Raw genomic sequence first — 21,674 nt, 5'->3', positions numbered from 1 at the left:
GCTTCATAGGGCCGCGCACAGTAAGATGGGCTCCCGCATCTATTGAGTTATATATATATATATATATATATATATATTGTACTAATTTTCTTAAAGTCTAATGGCCGGAGTACAAGAATATTGTTGGAGGGGCCCCAAACGCTAGGGGGCCCACAATGTTGCGTGACCCCGTTGACGAAATCCTGGATCCGCCCCTGATGACGACCACCGTGCGTACCTCCACTGTGCCAAAAGGAGCGTTTGTGATTGGCCCAGCGGGAAAGGGTCGGTAACCGAGGAGGGCATTGGCTGAAGTTCGAATCAGTACGCCACGTGGGTCATGTGGTACTCCAATTCCCAACGCCAAAGTGCACCTCGAAAGGAGCCACTGAGCCAACCGTCTAAAGTGACTAACCAAAACCAGAGCAAAAAGTTTCGTCGAATTCGTGGGACAATAGCTTCATGTTCACCTTTTTGTCTGGACGGAGTGTTTCAAGATTTCAAAGCATATATTACACAAATATTTTGACACATTATGGTGTGGCAAACGTTACAAAATACACACTTTGAAAAAGCAAAGCAAATGAGATGCATCACTTTCCTAGAGGTGAGCAGGGAATCATATAAGCTGTCTCTCGCGGGGTCGGCCATTTCAAATAGAAATTTTGAGCTTTTCGGAAAGGTTTCGAGAAAACTGGCATTATTGAGCGAATCAGACGCGTCTGGTCCGATGATAAGCGAAAAATTTAAAACAGGTCGAATCTTCCCTTTAAACGCCGTATAGCTCATGGGGTCACAGGATTTGAATGACGTTCCTATGGCGTCATGTGCGTATAAATGACCTTAAAATAGTATGCACAGCTTTGTAGGCGTGTAGCTTAGAAACTAGAGGATTGTAAGTCTTAGGAAGGGCTGTGCCGTGAACCGCACCGAATAATCTTCAAAATGTCTTTTTCGGTTCAAAACCCCATTCAAATGTGTGACACTCCCGTTAAGCAAACCATCGGTGTTCATGAGTGCAACAAACGAAAAATGGATGTGCAACCAGACCTGCATCGAGAGGATCTTGCCCAAGGGAGACGACAGTGCACGGAACTGGGAAACAAAGACGCCACGTAAAACCGCTATTCAGGGTGGGTAGCGACACATCCGCGACCATCGCGGAGATGGCGGAACTCCTGCTTGGCGGGGAGGTGGATCAAGGGTCCAGTTTGCACGACACCACACACGGTCCGCCCACGAGCGCGGGCAGCAGGCTGGATGGCGCGGAGTGGCGCCATATTACGTCACCGGCGTGGCACAATCAGCGAAGAGAGGCTCTCGGATGCGGGAAGTCGCACAACCAGTCGCGGCGGCAGCGGCGACAAACCGGTCGTGCGGCTGGACAGTCGTGCCTGTCTAGCCGGCTGTCGCAGCCGAGAAGACCGGGCAGACCGCCACAGACCCTCAGCGTAGCGTCCTCAGACGCCGAGCCGTGCCATCTGACGGCCAGGTCGTGCCAAAGGACGCCATACACTCACAGCGCAGCGTCCTCTGGCGCCGAGCCGTACCATCTGACGAAAAGGTCGCGCCAAAGGACCGTCATAGGCTCACAGCGCAGCGTCCTCCGGCGCCGAGCCGTACTGGGCCGTAGGACAAAACCGACTCCGGGTTGGTGATCTGGTGAAAAAGAGGGACGTGCTGACAGTACTCAAAGCCCTAAAATGTAAAGAATCCTCCGTGCCTGTTCGATCTCTTTTTACTACGTTTAAGCTACGTTCCTCTCTGCCACCGAGGAGACGCGCCCCTCCACGTCAATGTCTCCCCACCTGCCCAGGTGCCGGTTGGAAGTCACCAAGCGAGCCTTTCCATATCGTGCCGCGGCAGCTGGGAAAAATCCGCCTTCGATTACTACCATGCCTTCAGCTCTTTAAGGGATTAACAACCCGTATTCAAAAGACAAATCTTTAGGTCTTGTCCCCTAGTTCTAAACCCATGCTGGTTACTCGTGTGACCATATCGTAGTTTATCATATCGTATTTTATATCATCATATCCTATAACCTGGTTCATAGCATCGTATTTCATAGTATATCTCGTAGCATTGTCTGTTCCATACATACATGAAACACACACACACACACACACACACACACACACACACACACACACACACACACACACACACATATATATATATATATATATATATATATATATATATATATATATATATATTGTTATGTGTTGTAATGTGTTTTTGTAATGTGTTGCCTGTGATTGAGTGATGTAACGACCCGAAGCTAGCGAACGCTGTAACGAGCCGAAACCTGAAAAGCCATTTCGTGGATAGTTGTCGAGCAAACAAATCCCGAACACCACCTGACGGCCAGGCCGTGCCGAAGGCAACGCAACACTGGGCGGACGAGGAAGGCACGGTTTCCAGAAGACCGGTGACAAGGCCTGACGTTACACTCCGCTCTCCTGTCAGAGGCTGTAATCTTACGAAGAGCACTGAACTGCTCGGTACAGATGAAAGCGCGGGCCATTGGTAGAGGCCTTAGGGGTGAGCACGCTTATCTGCAAAGGGAGCTGTTGTCTCCTGACGACAAGAGCCGAAAGTGTTTGCAAACCCACCTACAACAGCTGCACGGGCCCTGAACCGGGCGCGCCCGCACAATGCCACGCAACACGTAGTATTGTCACCTCATCTCGAGCACACCTCGTCATCGAACGTAACCTCAGCTCCCACAACCAGCTGTGTGCGATGAGCCGGTCAGGTCAGTCATGCTGTCAGAAAGAAGTCCGTGCCGTACACACTGCGAAACGTTTGCCATTGTATTCCTTGCTGTTTTCACTGCACACAGGAAAAGCCTCGCTCTTCCACGGCCAACTCCTCCCCAGCGAAGCTGAAAAGCTCTCAGTGGTATTACCATGTATTACCGATCACGATTGAGTATCGAAAATACTGACTATGCCGCAGCATATCGCAACTATGTCACTTCATTCAAAAATCCACCACGCCTCCAGACAGGAGCGCACCGTCGAGATACCGATCGCACTGGAGACAGCCGTGTCAACAGTAGCGCCGCCACGTGTCCGCCAGGCGAACCATACCCCGCTCAGGACCGGACGAGAGCCGCCGGGGCCTGTCGCTACACCCTCCGCTGTCTCGATCCCCTCTGGGGCGCACCCTCTGCTGTCTCGACCCACCCTGGGAAGAGCTGGACCCCAGCCGCTGCCGGAAGTCCAGTACCACAGACCAGGTCCAGCCGCCGTCTGGTGTCACAGTACAGACCCAAAGACCGCCGTCTGGTGTCACAGTACAGACCCACAGACCGCCGTCTGGTGTCACAGTGCAGACCCACAGACCGCCGTCTGGTGTCACAGTACAGACCCACAGACCGCCGTCTGGTGTCACAGTGCAGACCCACAGACCGCCGTCTGGTGTCACAGTACAGACCCACAGACCGCCGTCTGGTGTCACAGTACAGACCCACAGACCGCCGTCTGGTGTCACAGTACAGACCCACAGACCGCCGTCTGGTGTCACAGTACAGACCCACAGACCGCCGTCTGGTGTCACAGTACAGACCCACAGACCGCCGTCTGGTGTTACAGTGCAGACCCACAGACCGCCGTCTGGTGCTACAGCAGACCCACAGACCGCCGTCTGGTGCCACAGCACAGACCCACAGACAGCCGTGTGACGTGACAGTGCAAACCCACAGACCAGGCGCGGCTTGCCGCCACGGTACAGAGCTGCGATCCCCAGACTGGGGTGTACAGCCCAGCGGCTGCACCGGGCCCGTTCCCAGACGCCACGACCACGTCCGAACGGCCCCTCACCGTCAGCGCCGCAGACACAGGAAGCTCCGGACACCAGCGGCCGCTCGCTGGCCGATACCCAGCTCATCACCCAGCTCGCGACGACATGACGAGGAATTCACAACCGAGAACAATTCAGTCTCGTATTCCATAATCACAGTACACAACACCGTAGTTGATAACCTTTGTTGTAAAAATAAATACATTACTCAGTGGAAGTGTGAGGGCCGCAGTCGACTCTCTTACTTCGCGCCTGCCAGCATCTAAATCCGAGCTACCTCTAGAGCTCGTTAGAGCTCTCAGACCTCTAAATCATTGCTGACACAACAGTCTCCGCCTTCTCCGACCGACCGACCGCACTCCCGACTCCTCCCGTCGGTCGGTTTGACTGGCGCCACGGTGTTGGCTTCGCCCACCGCGCTGACGTCGGCCGCCTATCGCGGCCCTCATTGGTCGGTCTGTCGAGCGCGGTCGGGCAGGTCGGGCGCGCTCTTGCTGCCGCCCTCTCTGGACAGGTGGCGTCCCGCCGCCGGGGCCAGCGCCGGCGCGACGCTCTGCTTCGACGGCGCGGCGTCGGCCGCCGACGGCAGGTGCCGCGCGTCGCTGAACAGGTCGCTGCTGGCCGAGGCCGGCACGCGCGCAGACGCCGCCGAGAACGATGTCTCCGTCTCGTCGACGGCCAGCGCCGCCGACGACTTGTCGATACTCTCCAGCGCGATGTCCTCGCCGGCGGCCATCGGCGGTACCGGCGGCACCGGCGCCGCCGCCGGCGCCGCCGCCGCCGGGGCGGGCTCGCGGCGCGCGCGCGCGGCCGGCGGCGCCGCCAGCAGCGGCCGCGGCGCCGGCGCCGCGCCGCCCGGCCGGCAGCGCTCGGCCGGCCGGCGCGTCGGCTCGGCGCGCAGCCGACTGAGCGCGCCGGGCGGCGGCGACGGGCACGGGTGCATGTGGCCGGGCAGCTCCAGCAGCCGACCGATGGCGTGCATCTTGCGCTGGCGCGCCTTCTGCCGGCCGCGCACCAGCTTCTGCTTGGCGGCCATGCAGCGGATATGATCGTCGAAGACGAACCGCGCGCTGAGGAGGGGCGCGGCACCGGCGGCGCCGGCCGCCGCCGGACCGTGCACGGTGATGTGCAGCACGCGCGAGTCCTCCTTGTCGCCGGTCACCTCGACGTCCTGTAGCGCGCCGGCGAACTTGGCCAGGCCCCAGCCGAGCCGGCGCGGGTCCGGGTCCACCAGCAGCAGCTGTAGCACGTCGATGACCAGGAAGCGGCGGCTGCGCGCCGTGTCGCGGCCGCTCACCGTGCAGGCGATCAGGTCGCTGTTGTTGAGGTCGAGCGTCTCGTCGACGCCGATGAACTGGTCGGGCCGCGACAGCGGCAGCTGCGTCTCCGGCTCGTCGCGCAGCGCCAGGCTCGTGTCGCGCAGCAGGAAGAACACGCGGATGGCGCAGCGGGCTCGCTCCACCTGGCCGCCCAGCAGGACATGCCGTCAGACGTAAGGCGTGTGGCCAGAGGGAGGGCGGGCAAGGAGCTTACTTGGGACAGGCCGCGGAGCGCGTCAGTGGGCACAGTTCGACACGGGGTGGTGACCACTCCAGGCCTCTCAAACACACCCGCCTCCTCCCTCCCTCACGCCTCCCCAGCTGTGCACGTCCCACACCTCACCCGACCCCTGAACCTGACCAGTACGTGAGTCTCCCAGCGCCTGCAGTCTGCGTCGCCCGCCCACCCCAGCCCGCGCAGCCGGTCGGCCCGGCAGTGGGTGGCGCACCTCGCCGCAGGGCAGACGGCGGCTGAACTCGACGCCAGACATGGGCGTGCCGGCCGGCGGCAGCAGCAGCCGCTCGTCCATCATCAGATACTCGACGTTGATGGGCCGCTTCAGCATCTCGCGGTACTCGTCCTCGAAGATGTCCAGGAAGATCTCCTCACTCTGCGGGGACGGGGGTTCACGGTGATGTCGATCCCGGCGACCGGTCCCGGCCGTGACCAGCGGCGACGACGGCGCCTACAATCGTCTGATATCCGCTGCGCGCGTGTTACGCGATTCAGTTCACAGCGGTGCTACCATGGCGATACAATGCTGGTCAGACGTTTGTGCACCGGAAAAGACTGAGGAGGATTAAGTTATAACGCCATGATCACATAATACTGTAAAACTTCCCACGTTCCGTCCCATAGAACAATACCATTTCACCTGCAAAGAAGGGGACAGGTTCTTCAAGGGAGTGCGAATCATGGTCTTGACAGAACGTTACAAACCTCACGGGTCTATAGCCATCTAGCGACATCTGTCGAGAGACATGCGCCGGTGGCAGACTTTGAGCAGCTGTGTCGCCAAGTTCGGATAAGTGTCGCCGTTTTCGGCCGGCCACCAGCGGGGCGGCGCGTCCCACATCGGCCGTGTACCACGCCACGGCCCCAGAGCCGCGCGCGGCGTTGCCCCTCGGTCCTCGCCCTGCCGAAGACCCGTCAGGGCAGTGCTGCCCCAGAACCCGCACTGTCCGGCTGATCGGCACGTGTCGCGGCACCTCGTCAGCACGTGAGCGTGGTCCCACCTTGTAGAAGTTGCGCAGTGTGAGCGTGGCCTGCTCGCGGGCGCCCTCCACGCGCGCCAGGTCGGCGTCGCTCAGCACGCTGCCGCCGGCCGTCAGCACCAGCTGGCGCAGCACCACCAGCGCCAGTTCCAGCGTCACCAGGCGCACGCACGAGTCTGGCGGCGGGCGGCGCCCCCGTCAGCGGCGGCCACTGAGATGGCCACCCGGCCAGGGCAACGCCACACTTGGGACACCCCCTGCGGTCTCGCAGCGTACGGTCCAGGATGTGCGTGCTTGCAATGAAATTGCCACATGCTTACCAGCACAATGAATGGTATGGTGTTTCGGCTGCTCCAGGGAAGCAAGCTAAACTACGGTTGACGAGGATTTTTGCGCGGAAATCACCTTATCCCATAAGAACGCCTTGCATTTATGCAGCGTTTTTTTGCCGGATCCTGTGGTTTATAAACCAGTTTTGTATATTCCATGAGTTCAAGACGACACCTAACTCTGCTGGGGACGCTGCAGGATTTTTACCTAACTCAAGCATCGTCTCCAGCAAAGCACGGACGACCGGCGGGGACATCACCGCCCCAGGCCACGCTCCTGAGGCTGCTGACCAGCTGACAACTGGCAGCTGGTCAGCAGGTCAGCGGGCCCTGGGCAGCCGCAGACTGCACAGACAGCTGGCCTGACCGCGCAGCTCGGCCGCCTTCGGCTCGTCACTCACTGGGCAGACAGCTGGCGGCGATGATGCCGATGACGCGCTCCGCCAGTTGACTGTTGTAGGTGGCGCGCGCCCGGTCGCCGCATGGCAGCAGCACCGTGTCCAACAGCTCGCTGTTGATGCCTGCCGACGGAGGACGCGCGGCGGAGCGCCACGTCACGGGCGGCACGGAGACAGCGGTACGGGACACCCGAGGTGGCGAGGTGGGGGACAGGCAGCGTCACGGGCGACACGGATACAACGGCACGGGACACCAGAGGTGGCGAGGCGAGGGACAGGCGGCGGCACGGGACACCAGAGGTGGCGAGGTGGGGGACAGGCGGCGTCACGGGCGGCACGGAGACAGCGGCACGGGACACCAGAGGTGACGAGGTGGGGGACAGGCGGCGGCACGGGACACCAGAGGTGGCGAGGTGGGGGACGGGCGGCGTCACGGGGCATCAGAGGTAGCGGGGTGAGGGACAGGCGGATGAGGGAGAGCTGGCAGAAAACGTCTATATAAAGCAGGCGGATGTTGGGGAATCAGTTCGGAAAAGACGCGAGGAAGCGCCATGGGGGTGACAGGCAAATGATGGCAGGCAATGGAGAACTGTCCATTCTAGAGGACACTCAACGGATCATAATACACGGATGACCGTGATCGCGCGCATGGAGACACTTACATGAGACGAGCTAATGAAATATAACGCAAAGACGAAGACAATCACAGCGGTAACAATAATCGACACAAAAGGATACGGAGAGTAGAATGCCCCGCGTATCGACTTAAGGTAATAGGCAATGGGCACGAGCAGAGAACGCTTCTCAACTCAGGATCGTTCTCTCGAGGCATTTGGACGAAGGTAATCGGCGGTAAGCTTTGTTTATACCAGATCGACAATAGTGGTTAACATGTCTGCCATTATATATCCACGATTGGATGAAGAAGGTTAAGGTATCAGCCAGCGCACACTACATTCCTAGCTTAGAACGGTGATTACTTCGTCCGTTTACGAAAAGGGCGAGTCTGCATCTATTTACGTCACGCTAATCTGTCCAGAAACACTGGTGAAAGCAAATGTGAAAGAACGTTTTGAATGAATTTCTATCCTGGGAAATCTGACAAGCGGCACGCTCACAATACGGTTTGTCTTTCTTTCCACCACGAAAGCCTGACCAGAGACCATCCCAGTTACAACGACATTCACGACAGTCCCGAAGGGTACAGTCACGAGAAGGAGCGTGCCTGCAACTGCAGCATTCAGGCAGCTACGAAACACATGCAGCCAAGAGTAGACCCATGCTTTGCTACGGCGCTGCGGCGCGGCGGTGCCAGCACCAAGCCCTGCACGGTGCGGACGCGCTCCGACAGACGCGGCCAAGGGAGTACGGCGAGGGTGAGCGGCAGCGGCACCTCCGCTGCAGAACATACGGCTTGGCGGGCGCCCTGACAGTCAGCGTGTACAGATGTGCGCGCAGACGCCCGGTGCGCACGCGCCGGACAGACACCGTGTAGAGATGACAGAATAGAAAAGAAACTCAGCGACTATTCATCTTGAACTATATGTAAGACCGTGTGTCATATATACTGGGTTATTCACATAAGCCTTATCTCACAGATTCTGAAGAAGACTGAAGAAGCTGAGGGCTTCGCCTGTGTCGCAAAAGTCATTAATAAGCATGCCTGAACGCAAGCCAATACAAACTGCTGAGACTGAAGAAAAGGCAGACGACCACTCCCATGGAAGCGCAAATAAGAGCTCTTTTAACCATCCAGACCAGGAATAAAACACCACCGCGATGACGCTAACCACAAACGCAGACAGCAAGAAGCTGGACAAAAAGCCGCCCTTGCTGAACAGACAACAGGGTCGCATGCGTGACAGACGAGCGCGTGGCGGCGGCGGAAGCCCAGAGAGCGGGGTCAGCATGCGGCCGGTCAGCACCAGCCGGCGGCGGAAGCCCAGAGAGCGGGGTCAGCATGCGGCCGGTCAGCACCAGCCGGCGGCGGGCGCTGGCCGGCCGTGACGGCGGCGGGAGCCAAGAGAGCGGGGTCAGCATGCGGCCGGTCAGCACCAGCCGGCGGTGAGCGCTGGCCGGCCGTGACGGCGGCGGGAGCCAAGAGAGCGGGGTCAGCATGCGGCCGGTCAGCAGCAGCCGGCGGCGGGCGCTGGCCGGCCGTGACGGCGGCGGGAGCCAAGAGAGCGGGGTCAGCATGCGGCCGGTCAGCACCAGCCGGCGGCGGGCGCTGGCCAGCCGAGGTTACCTTCCACTGCGGCCGCCGGGGGAAAGGGCACCGGTCAGCTGACGTGCACCCGACAACGCGCGGGGTCAGAGGCGTACGTCCATGACCGGCCGCTGCTTATGCCAACCAAAGAAGTGCGCCGCCCACCGGCCGGGGTCGGTCCCAACCAAAAACGCACGTCGTTCGCGAAATTTGGCGGCGTTGGAGGCGATGACGCTCATAAATAAACATTTTGAAACAAGTGTCCATGCATTTAACTTCTAAGCAATACTTTCATTGCAAAGCTAGGTGTCCGATTATCCAGGTCAGAGCAACACATCAACACCATAAATGGCACACCGGCAGCTAGCCGGCAAGAGTGGCTGCCTGCTTCAGCTGCCCCTTCTGCAGAGATACGTCACTCACGGATAACGAAACCCATCCATACAAGCCCAGAAAACCTCCAACACCCGGAACACGTGTGACACCAAAACTGACAAAGCCTGCCCATCCAAACCCATTCTCCTGACCCCGGTCAGCGTTGGCCACCGCAGTCTTTCCAGTTTGCAGCAGACGCCGAAACCACGCGTGTGCGTGCATCCTCAGGCCACATACACCCTATCCAGCGTCCCCTCTTCCCGACTCCGTCGCTGCAGTTCCGCTCAGCCCTCGTACGTGGCCAGTTCACGCTCAACCTGGCGCCAGAGCGCCAGCCCGCTCACCTTTGTTGTGACCGATGGCGTACAGGAGGCAGAGCGCGAACAGCGCCGTGTAATCGTTCTGCGTGCAGTCCAGCGACTCCAGAATGGTTGCCATGAAGGGCCGGGGGCCGGCCGGCGCCTCGGCCGCCTCGGCCGTCTCGCGCGCCGGCGCGCCGCGGCTCAGCAGGCGCTTCTCCTCGTCTGTGTAGTTGCACGAGTCTGCCAGGTCCGGCAGGCCGTACACGGCTGGCGGCGAGGGCAGACGGCGTCGGTAGGCCGGTCTGCCGCGCAGCACCCGCGGCCGGGGCGCGCGTCGGCACGGACGAGGTGCGGCGACGGAGAACAGTAACGCCACGGCACGCAGCGGCGGCGGCGGCGGCGGCACAGACGGACCACAGCGTTCAACCCTCCGGTTCCCCCCCCCCCGCGTCAGCCGCTGCGCGTTTCCCTCCAGCCGGCCCACACACGTCTACAGGTGCCGGGCAATCCAACAGCGGGTGCGCCGGCGTGCGACAGAAGCGTTCCCTCGCGCCGGCGTCACGCCATACCTGGCGGCCGTGGCGAGGAGGCGGCGGGCGGCGCCGGCGGCGGCGGCGGCTCGGCGGCCGGCGTGGCCACCGCCTCCAGCGACTGCGCCAGACTCTGCGGTGGCGGCACGAATCCCGGACAGAAGGCGCCCGTCTGCGGGGAGGGGAGGGGGGCGTCAGTGGACGGCAGCGGCTGTCCGGTGACGAGGGAGCGTGGGCGGCGGACCGCCAGAGCAGAGGGCACTCACGGAGGCGGACCGCCAGAGCAGAGGGCACTCCACGGAGGCGGACCGCCAGAGCAGAGGGCACTCCACGGAGGCGGACCGCCAGAGCAGGAGACACTCACGGAGGCGGACCGACGGAGCAAAAGGCACTCCACGGAGGCGGACCGCCAGAGCAGAGGGCACTCACGGAGGCGGACCGCCAGAGCAGAGGGCACTCCACGGAGGCGGACCGCCATAGCAGAGGGCACTCCACGGAGGCGGACCGCCAGAGCAGAGGGCACTCACAGGGGCGGATCGCCAAAGCAGAAGACACTCACGGAAGCGGACCGACGGAGCAAAAGGCACTCCACGGAGGCGGACCGCCAGAGCAGAGGGCACTCACGGAGGCGGACCGCCAGAGCGGAAGACACTCACGGAGGCGGACCGCCAGAGCAGGAGACACTCACGGAGGCGGACCGACGGAGCAAAAGGCACTCCACGGAGGCGGACCGCCAGAGCGGAAAATACTCACGGAGGCGGATCGCCAGAGCAGGTGCTGGTCGGCCGTGAGGATGATGCGCGCCAGCAGGCGCACCAGCGGCTGGTGCGTGAAGATGAGGAACACTTGCGACAGCAGGAACAGCGAGACCACAGTGCTGACGCGCGGCTGAAACACGGCCGCCGGGTCACGCGGGGCGGCGCACGGTCCCTCAGCTGACATCCCTGCGGCGGCCGCCCGGTCACGCGGGGCGGCGCACGGTCCCTCAGCTGACATCCCTGCGGCGGCCGCCCGGTCACGCGGGGCGGCGCACGGTCGCTCAGCTGACATCCCTGCGGCGGCCGCCCGGTCACGCGGGGCGGCGCACGGTCGCTCAGCTGACATCCCTGCGGCGGCCGCCCGGTCACGCGGGGCGGCGCACGGTCGCTCAGCTGACATCCCTGCAGCGGCCGCCCGGTCACGCGGGGCGGCGCACGGTCCCTCAGCTGACACCCCTGCGGCGGCCGCCCGGTCACGCGGGGCGGCGCACGGTCGCTCAGCTGACATCCCTGCGGCGGCCGCCCGGTCACGCGGGGCGGCGCACGGTCCCTCAGCTGACATCCCTGCGGCGGCCGCTCGATCACGGGCGCCCGCCCCGCTGGGGTACGCCGCCGGCAGGCCCGTTACCAGGCTCGCCTGGCCGCGGCAGACGCGGCCGCGCAACACGGCGGTGTAGTGGGAGGCGAGGCCGGCGCCGGCTCAGCGACCACTGACTCCGATACTGGCTGCGGCTCGTCAACACATAGCACCAGCCGGTTGAGCGGCGGCTTCCGTGCCCTGCCCTGACCACACTCCCGCGGGGGTGCAGAGCGCCCCCGCGCCGCCCGCAGCAGGCGCAGGCCGGTGCCCCGCCCTAACCACACTCTCACGCGCCGGCCGCGGCAGGCGCGGGCCGGTAACCTGGCGCGCCGGCTGGCGGCCCACCTGCTGATCGGTGACGCGGTCCTGGTGCGCCAGCGGGAACACGTACAGCGGCAGCAGAAGGCGGCTCAACAGATGCTCAGTCAGCACCTGGCGGATAGAGAAAACATGCTAACCAGATCGCGGGATTCCTTCCACCATTATCTCCCATAACACAGTATTCGTAATCAGCGCGTCCAAAACCACCAAAGGGCGAGTTGTTCGCACTTTCAAAAAAGCGATTCGGAGACCCGCCGAAAATGTGATGTTATCTTGCCACCAAGCGCAGAGGTGGGAAACGTGGCTGCCTCTGTGGCCGCCGTCGCGGCAGTGGGACGGCCACCGCCTCACCTGGTTCAGCTCCTCGATGTTGAGGCAGAGGATGTCGTTGAGGTAGTGGATGTGGTCCAGGTGCTCCGCCACTAAGTCGGCCAGCCGTCCGCGCGATTGATGACTGCCGGAGGAGGGGGGGGAGGGGGGACACGGTCAGCCACATGCCCGTTGACGGGGAGGAGCGGGCACTCGCGGCGCCGCGCCGGCCCGCGGCAGGCGCCGTCGGACCACCGCTGCAGCCGACGGCGGCGTCGGCTCGGGAGAGCACTGTGCCGCAGCAGCTGGCGAGGGCGCGGCGCTGGCGGGACGCGCGAGGGATCGTCGCGATCGTAGGATGCTAACTCAGCCAGCACACCGCTGGCGCCTCTCCGTAACACTCCCGTGTCCAGACGACAGCTCGCCAGCACGACCCACACCCCGACCACTGAGTCCCAAACGAGCTACGTCACCTGCGGTGATGACAGAGGCCATCACGCGGCCCTCCCAGCGGCAGCGTCGCTCCGCTCCCGCCGCCTACACCGCACCCCTCGTCTGCGACCGCCGGCTGCCGGCCCGGCTCGCGTCGGCGCGGCGCAGCGGCGCAGAGCGCGGCGGCCGCGCGCGACTCACCTGGAGTCGCTGCGTACGCACTGGTCCAGGTCCAGCACGTGGTTGCCGATGAACCAGACCAGGTTGGAGAAGTAGGGCACGGCCGTCATGTCCCTGATGAAGCGCAGCATGGACCTACCGCAGGCGGGCGTCAGGGGCGTCAGGGGAGTCGGCGGCAAGGCGGGCGGGCGGCGACAACACGCAAGGGAGACACAGGGGAAGCCCAGACAGCTCCGCCACTGCTCCGGTGGCCGCACGGGTCGGGTCATGGGAGGGTCACCGGGTAATCTGGCCGCGACACCAGCGGTTCGGCTCTCACGTGAACACCAGCGGCCAGCACTGACCTGTGACACCCATGCCTCGGGCGGGCGTTGCCCCCTCGACTCAAAGGCGGTCTGATGAGATCCTCATACGCGAACATCGCTCGACAACTCCAGACGAGCTCGTGGCCTCAAGCCCGTGCGTGGGCGCTGCATCCGCACAGACTGGCACTAGCCGCAGCCGTGGGTAGGTGTACACCCGCCCCTGTCGTAATGCCCCCCGACCAGACCGCAACACTCAAGTCTAGAACCAAAAGCCAATCAAAAACAAGTAACAACAACCACCAACCAATCAACAACCTCCTTCTGCGGACACGACAGCCAACAACCCCTACCGCCACTTTCCCCAGGGCTTGGCTCCTCCCCTCCCGGCCCCATGCGGTACACGTCCAGCGCCAGCGTAAACACCGCTGGTGCACGGCTCACCTCTCCTCCACGCGGTAGACGTTCAGGGTGAGTGTCCGCACGGCGATGCGCACCATCGTCTCGGAGTGGTTGAAGAACTTGATGGCCTCCGTGTACAGCGGGAAGTCGTTTGTGTGCTGCGAGAGCAGACGCCGTCACAGTCGGCACGCCGCCGCGCGGGGCGAGGCGCCGTCACAGTGCCACCGCTCTGCGTCCGTCACGCGCCACGAAACGCCTCAGCGGAGGGGTCCGTCAGCGGCTCCACATACGTACTGGGTGCTTTCAGTGTAGCACACTCACAAAAGTGGGCCATCGTTTTCGAGGCGGCAGGAGTACATGATGCTCACTTATCAATGCTGTAATATTCCTCCCCCCCCCCTACACACACACATTTTTGCCACTTTCGTCATCATCTGCCTTGAACGAAACGGTGTCTGATGTCTTCTGGAGGAGAAATATAGGCAATTTCGCCGCTTAGTGGACACTAATATGCACTAACACGACCCGCTGCAACGACATGATCACCAGCAAACGGTGCCGCCACCGGACACGATGAGACTGATCGTTCACGACCCTTCCACGTCCCGGCTCCGTGTTCATACGCTCTAGCAGTCGGGACTGCCGCACCCCTTGCAGTCAGCAGCTCACCTCGTTGTAGAAGAAGTGGACAGTGTGGGTGTTGAGCTTGAGGGACAGCGTCTTCAGAAACGATATGTAGTACGCCATGACCTCCTCGTCCGAGAAGTCAAACTTGTGCACGATGATCGAGTTAACGTGATTGTTCGACAGCAGGTAGTCTGAAATTGTAACCGGACGCTACAGAGGACCGGCCAACAGGTGGGGTACTGCCGAAAAGCACGCCCCCAATGGGTCAATGGACAAAACACGAAAATGCCGCAGTGCAGCAAGGCAACACGAATAACATGACGTTTGTCAACTGAGCACTTCAGCGGCTCGTTCGTGGTTACAGAATGTCGCGGTCATAATGACATCAAACATCAAACGTCCAACAGCAAATGGGACACGATAGCAAGTGATAACACACCCAACGGTACAACACAGAACGGTTCGTTTCGGAGTGAATGTGGTGAGCTCCGGCTGCCGTATGTTCCCGAGGACTCACAGAGCGAGGTTTCGTTCCGGATGTTCTCGAAGAGAATGTTTAAGGTTTGCAGTAGTTGGACACATACGTAGCTGCCACACTTTTGCTTCATGATCTTCAGAAAGAACGACAGCATGTTCTTCTCCAAGAAGAAGCTACAACAGAAGATCCCGGCTTACTTAACGCGCGTGCACGTGCATCATCCAGTCACTATTGCCAGCCTCTATGTTGTTACGTTTACAGCAGCAACAACGCAACGGATTGAACAGTATTCGGAACCTATTCCAGGACCGCTGTTCGGCCATTTGACCTTGGCGACCACTGTAACAATCTGTACTTCCTGTCGCCCACGATGTTCTGAGCTTGAAATGTACCTGGGTGTTCCCATTCATGTAAAGGATGGCTCTGCATGGAGCCAATTGGTCAAGGCCACAACACGTCGTCTGCTGAGTACGCTCCAGCGAGTGAGCAACGAAAGGTGGAGCAACTTTGGCAGGCACAACTTGACGTGCTTCTCAGGCGTTTTTGTCAAGTGAGCGAGAAACTCATTGAAAATCCCCAAAAAGCCGCCGTACATCACGCCTCCACGCCTGAGGCTAGGCTGACATCATGTCGTCACTGAAAGCAAATGATGTCTTTTTCCACATTTCGATCCTCAGCCGATAAATCGACGTTGCTGCATAATGGCCCGGTACAAAATTTTGAAAGCTACGTAGATGCAAAAATAAGTGTCTTTGCATTACCAGACCTGGCTGGTCAACCGAAATACATCCAATAACACCAAAGTATGAGTTAAAGTTATTGGGGTCAACAGAAACGCAGCCAAGGTGGGGAAGAAGGAGATGGGCGAGTAGTCAGAATTTGTTGTTGTTTACCATAGATGGCTCCCGATAAACAGCTAAAAATAGGCGTACTTATAACCCAACAAGCTCCATCTCCCCCCCCCCCCCCCCCCAATCCCCCACCCAACAGGAAATCCTGGCTGCGGCCCCGGGGGCAAACCATTCGTCCTTATCTCACTTCAAGCACATTGTGTGTATCATACGGTCAACCTCGCCTCCACTCACTTCATCTGGAGCCTGCCAATCACAGCCCGACCGGAGCTGACAAGAGCCTTCTTGGACTCCGGAACACAGCCCACTGACTCCAACCGAAGTCCACCGACCATCTCATGCACTCACTCAGTGCAGACACACACAGTGCTCCCCCACAGCGCTGCTAAACCGGACAGACCTCCCTCCCTTCTTTCCCTCCTTCCTTTCTTCCTTCCTCACCCTCCCTCCCTCCCTCCCTCCCTCATTCCCGCGTCGGCCGGCCGTCCGGCGTCGTGCGGCCACCTACTCGAACACGGTGCTGTCGTTCTGGTCGCCCCAGATCAGGATCTCGGCGATGGAGCGCAGCGTCTCCACCAGCAGACCGCGGTTGCTCTCGGAGACCGTCTGGTTCCGCTGCAGCACGTTGTAGAGATACCTGCCGGCCGGCCGGGCCATTAACCACCGCCAATCGGTAATCGTCGAGTCGCTGGCTGCAGGGCGGTGCCGGAGGAGGTCGGGATTTGAGGCCAATAAGCGGCCTCTGCATGAGCATCATCTTCGGTTGTTCACCACACGTCTCCCCTTCCCCTCCCCCCCCCCCCCCCCCGACAATCCGACTGTTCTCAGCTCCAGTGCTGCGCAGATCTGCACCAAGGTGTGCTCACTTTTTAGGTATGGTAGTGTGGTTTGGGGGGGGGGGGGCACTGTGCCACTTTGTAATGACCGAACTGAAAATCCAGTACAGGTCGTAAGCTGTCCGATAGGTACCTGACACACTGACACAACTTTCTAGCTTTCCTAGGTGGTGCCAAACGAAACGATCGCAATGCATTCCACCATGGTCATTAACTGCTTGCATTCGTTATAAAGCCTGTTGGATGATTTACTCACTAAACCCTCTCAATGTCTCTAAACGCCCACCATATCTTCTATGAACACAAACGGATAATGCTCCTTCAGTTAATTTGAACATTTATCAATGCTTTTTGCATTCATTGTTCATTGGCGATCCCCACTTATAGCATGCGTTACTTTTTCAAAGCTATCATGTACATGTATACATACATAGCTCCTACGAATTTCCTACATCCTGCAGGCACCGAATGATCCACCCCATCCAAAAACCCGGTGACCTACGGACCAAACCCTACCCCGCCCATTCCCGCCGTGAATTGGTGAGGCGAGTAGCGCAGATGCAGCCCTGCAGGTACATCCCCATGGGCATCTCCTCCACGCTTTCCAGCACGGCCGCCGACCCAGCCCGCCACGGAAACCTCGCTGATATCCGTCACGCACCGCATACTCGCGCCGCCGAGGGCGGAGAAACATCACCGCTGCTGCGCCTGATCGATTCTACAACATGTTTGACGTCACTGACGACAACCTATTGGGGCAAAATTTGAGTGGTACGCTGCCAGGCGCAGTGACCTCACGACCACAGAACACCATGGGCGTGTCCCAAGGGTCGGCATTTGGGCCCTCGTTGTTCAGCGTCTTCATAAATGGCATGTCGTTGCTTTCTCCGGAAGGTAGTACAGCACGCTGCGGTACGCTGCTGACACTCAGGTGCTTCCGGAAACCACCATCACCGGAAAGAAGAGCGATCTCACAACGCGCATCTCCAGTATGGAGAATGTTCTCTGTTCTCTGGACGTACGGTCCCGCACGACCACGCTCCAGGTCAAAGTGACAAAACACAGCATATCTTTTTCGAAAGCCAACGAGTTAACTCCCAAATTTCAAGGGCAGCTTTCGCGGCGCGCCCTCGCAGCTTGCAGCGAGGTAAAACACATGGTATCACCTTCGAACAGACGGTGTCGTGCGACGCACCTGTGTCACACGTCAGTCGCTGCCGCACAGGCCCCTTGGCCGGCCTCTTCCCCGCCCGCTACCCCACCCCAGATAGCGTCTTCACCATACCCGTCACGGCTCCCGTCTCCCCGTACGCCAGATACTGGATTTTTCCTTATGGTAGAAGTGCAAAAAAAAAAAAATGGACAAAATCTTCAAAATTGTGAGCTTTATCGTTTGGGTTATCCTTGGGCGTCGTAAATATGACCATGTGTCTGCCCTGCCAAAGAGGCCGAGCTGGCTGACCACGCAGCGATCAGCAGACAACTGCACACCAAGCCCAGTGCACAAGGTTCTGCACCATGTGTCTGCCCTGCCAAAGAGGCCGAGCTGGCTGACCACGCAGTGATCAGCAGACGACTGCACACCAAGCCCAGTGCACAAGGTTCTGCACCATGTGTCTGCCCTGCCAAAGAGGCCGGGCTGGCTGACCACGCAGCGATCAGCAGACGACTGCACACCAAGCCCAGTGCACAAGGTTCTGCACCATGTGTCTGCCCTGCCAAAGAGGCCGAGCTGGCTGACCACGCAGTGATCAGCAGACGACTGCACACCAAGCCCAGTGCACAAGGTTCTGCACCATGTGTCTGCCCTGCCAAAGAGGCCGAGCTGGCTGACCACGCAGTGATCAGCAGACGACTGCACACCAAGCCCAGTGCACAAGGTTCTGCACCATGTGTCTGCCCTGCCAAAGAGGCCGGGCTGGCTGACCACGCAGCGATCAGCAAACGACTGCACACCAAGCCCAGTGCACAAGGTTCTGCACCATGTGTCTGCCCTGCCAAAGAGGCCGAGCTGGCTGACCACGCAGTGATCAGCAGACGACTGCACACCAAGCCCAGTGCACAAGGTTCTGCACCATGTGTCTGCCCTGCCAAAGAGGCCGGGCTGGCTGACCACGCAGTGATCAGCAGACGACTGCACACCAAGCCCAGTGCACAAGGTTCTGCACCATGTGTCTGCCCTGCCAAAGAGGCCGAGCTGGCTGACCACGCAGTGATCAGCAAACGACTGCACACCAAGCCCAGTGCACAAGGTTCTGCACCATGTGTCTGCCCTGCCAAAGAGGCCGAGCTGGCTGACCACGCAGTGATCAGCAGACAACTGCACACCAAGCCCAGTGCACAAGGTTCTGCACCATGTGTCTGCCCTGCTAAAGAGGCCGGGCTGGCTGACCACGCAGCGATCAGCAGACGACTGCACACCAAGCCCAGTGCACAAGGTTCTGCACCATGTGTCTGCCCTGCCAAAGAGGCCGGACTGGCTGACCACGCAGCGATCAGCAAACGACTGCACACCAAGCCCAGTACACAAGGTTCTGCACCATGTGTCTGCCCTGCCAAAGAGGCCGGGCTGGCAGACCACGCAGTGATCAGCAGACGACTGCACACCAAGCCCAGTACACAAGGTTCTGCACCATGTGTCTGCCCTGCCAAAGAGGCCGGGCTGGCAGACCACGCAGTGATCAGCAGACGACTGCACACCAAGCCCAGTACACAAGGTTCTGCACCATGCGTCTGCCCTGTCAAAGAGGCCGAGCTGGCTGACCACGCAGTGATCAGCAGACGACTGCACACCAAGCCCAGTGCACAAGGTTCTGCACCATGTGTCTGCCCTGCCAAAGAGGCCGGGCTGGCTGACCACGCAGCGATCAGCAGACAACTGCACACCAAGCCCAGTGCACAAGGTTCTGCACCATGTGTCTGCCCTGCCAAAGAGGCCGAGCTGGCTGACCACGCAGTGATCAGCAGACGACTGCACACCAAGCCCAGTGCACAAGGTTCTGCACCATGTGTCTGCCCTGCCAAAGAGGCCGAGCTGGCTGACCACACAGTGATCAGCAGACGACTGCACACCAAGCCCAGTGCACAAGGTTCTGCACCATGTGTCTGCCCTGCCAAAGAGGCCGAGCTGGCTGACCACGCAGTGATCAGCAGACGACTGCACACCAAGCCCAGTACACAAGGTTCTGCACCATGTGTCTGCCCTGCCAAAGAGGCCGAGCTGGCTGACCATGCAGTGATCAGCAGACAACTGCACACCAAGCCCAGTGCACAAGGTTCTGCACCATGTGTCTGCCCTGCCAAAGAGGCCGAGCTGGCTGACCACGCAGTGATCAGCAGACAACTGCACACCAAGCCCAGTACACAAGGTTCTCCTGCACGAGACAGGCTTGCTTGGGTCCAACTTCCCAGTCAAGAACTTTGTTTAAGCGTGGAGCACGTGGCAGGACAGTTTGCTATGTGCCCACTCAAGGACTGAGGTGAGGAAAGGGTATATCTGTACCCAGGTGCCAGAAGTATATAACCAGCTCCCAACTGAACTCACTGGGTGATATTACGGACATTCCTTCCTGCCACTAAGTGTCATGCTCTTGACTGGCCACTAGAATAGGTTGTTGATGGAACTGTGTGGAATGACTTACCTTGTATGTATTCACATGCAAGCATGATTAAAACATGTGCATGTAATGCACAATTCCTGTATATGTTGTGTCATAATATGTGACTTGAGGATTAGTGACCACTGAAAGAGTGCTACCCCATGATGTAAACACACAAATATGCATACTGAGATATACATGCTGCACATGATACATGTATTGGTCAGCACTATTGTGAAAGTGCTAAATAAGTAGTTGGACTATAAACTTGACATGACTAGTGACATCCACTTGCATTCGGCCATGTTATAACATTGAAGATGGAAAGTTTTTCTTCATTATCTTCCATTGATTGACATTGAATACTCCCCTTTCATGGATATATGCTATTTATGCTGCAATATTTATGTATAATTGGGCCTGGACATATAATCCTGCAGGAAGCCAAGCTCTACTTGCATTATGCAGTGGTTTAGGCCATGGCAACATGGTCTGGTAAGTGAAAGCATGATGTGCCACAGCTGGCAGTTTTGTTCCACTATGCCTAGTACAGCTGGAACCTTCAACCTTGCCAGAGCTTCTTCAGCACCTGGTCATACATGGTAGGAATGCTCTTCCATCCAAAGTAGCCAGTGGTATTGTCAACCACAACTGGGCAGCTCAAATCTAGGCATGATTCACACTGGGCTGATGTCATGTATAACATCCTATGCTAATTACATCCCCACATGACACTGTTGTTACCTGAACATTAGCTGGAAGAGACTGGGATAAACAGGCCAACTGGCCTCTTAATTATCACTGTAAGGTCAAAGTTAGCTGAAACAGGCAATACAATGCAAGTCTTACTTCAGGTGCTCCAGTGAATGAGGGTTCTTTGGCTTCCACACACCACCAAACAAGCGGTTCCGGAACATCTTGAGTTATGCCAGTATTCTTTGCTTGCTTTTACCTATTTTTGTCTTGTCCTGAAGTGAGACATAATGCATGAACATTAGGGAATACTATACAGATGCATGCATCCATTCATCAGCAAGAACTGTGCATTGCCACATTTCTATCATGTACAATCTGGCCTACAACTTGACAGATTTTACTAAGTTCCACCCAATGATGGGTATTTGGCAGCAATCTCTTCAGCAAAGCATGGGCTAAGACTATTTCTTCAGCACGTTCTTGGAATACAATCTGCATCCACCGTTTATCTGCTTTCTAGCTGCATTCACTTTCTGTGTTCTTTGGCCTCGTAGGTAACAATTCTAATGCCATTTTAATACAAGCTCCTATCTACCTAAGAAGGTGCCACTGGCACAATGTCTTTCCGTTAACAAACACAATGTCGTGCCATAAAACATACACAAACACACGACGCCAGCAGAACGCCCCAGCCCCCAATCCTGTTCTCCTATCTTGCACCGTTTGCGTGTCGTGTGCAAAGCTCTGTTCGCCGCAGGGGATGTCGTGGATGGGCTATGACAAAAGTCGGGTTTCCGCCCGCTCCGCACGGGGTGGTGATGTCACTGGTGCCGAGGTTCAGTG

At 59.0% G+C, this 21,674-nt stretch overlaps 1 protein-coding gene across 1 annotated transcript; it reads right to left on the bottom strand.

The window, feature by feature from the left end:
- Positions 1-1,495: 1,495 nt before the first annotated feature.
- LOC119113586 (protein CLEC16A homolog) lies at positions 1,496-21,567 on the bottom strand. The gene is made up of 17 exons (XM_037237878.1): positions 21,493-21,567; positions 20,985-21,103; positions 16,209-16,337; positions 14,889-15,022; positions 14,414-14,562; positions 13,787-13,902; positions 13,062-13,175; positions 12,471-12,573; positions 12,144-12,230; positions 11,214-11,348; positions 10,500-10,632; positions 9,973-10,197; positions 7,051-7,170; positions 6,342-6,496; positions 5,555-5,716; positions 4,707-5,248; positions 1,496-1,532 (listed from the first exon to the last, which is right to left on the bottom strand). The coding sequence occupies exons 2-17, from the start codon at positions 21,050-21,052 to the stop codon at positions 1,496-1,498; spliced, it is 2,409 nt and encodes an 802-aa protein (XP_037093773.1). The 5' UTR covers positions 21,053-21,103; positions 21,493-21,567.
- Positions 21,568-21,674: the final 107 nt, after the last annotated feature.

Source organism: Pollicipes pollicipes, unplaced genomic scaffold, assembly GCF_011947565.3.
Source record: "Pollicipes pollicipes isolate AB1234 unplaced genomic scaffold, Ppol_2.1 Scaffold_7262;HRSCAF=8765_pilon_pilon_pilon, whole genome shotgun sequence".
Lineage (NCBI taxonomy): Eukaryota > Metazoa > Arthropoda > Thecostraca > Pollicipedomorpha > Pollicipedidae > Pollicipes > Pollicipes pollicipes.
The sequence above is the reverse complement of the archived record's forward strand: the minus strand, read 5'-3'. Positions and strand labels throughout refer to the sequence as shown.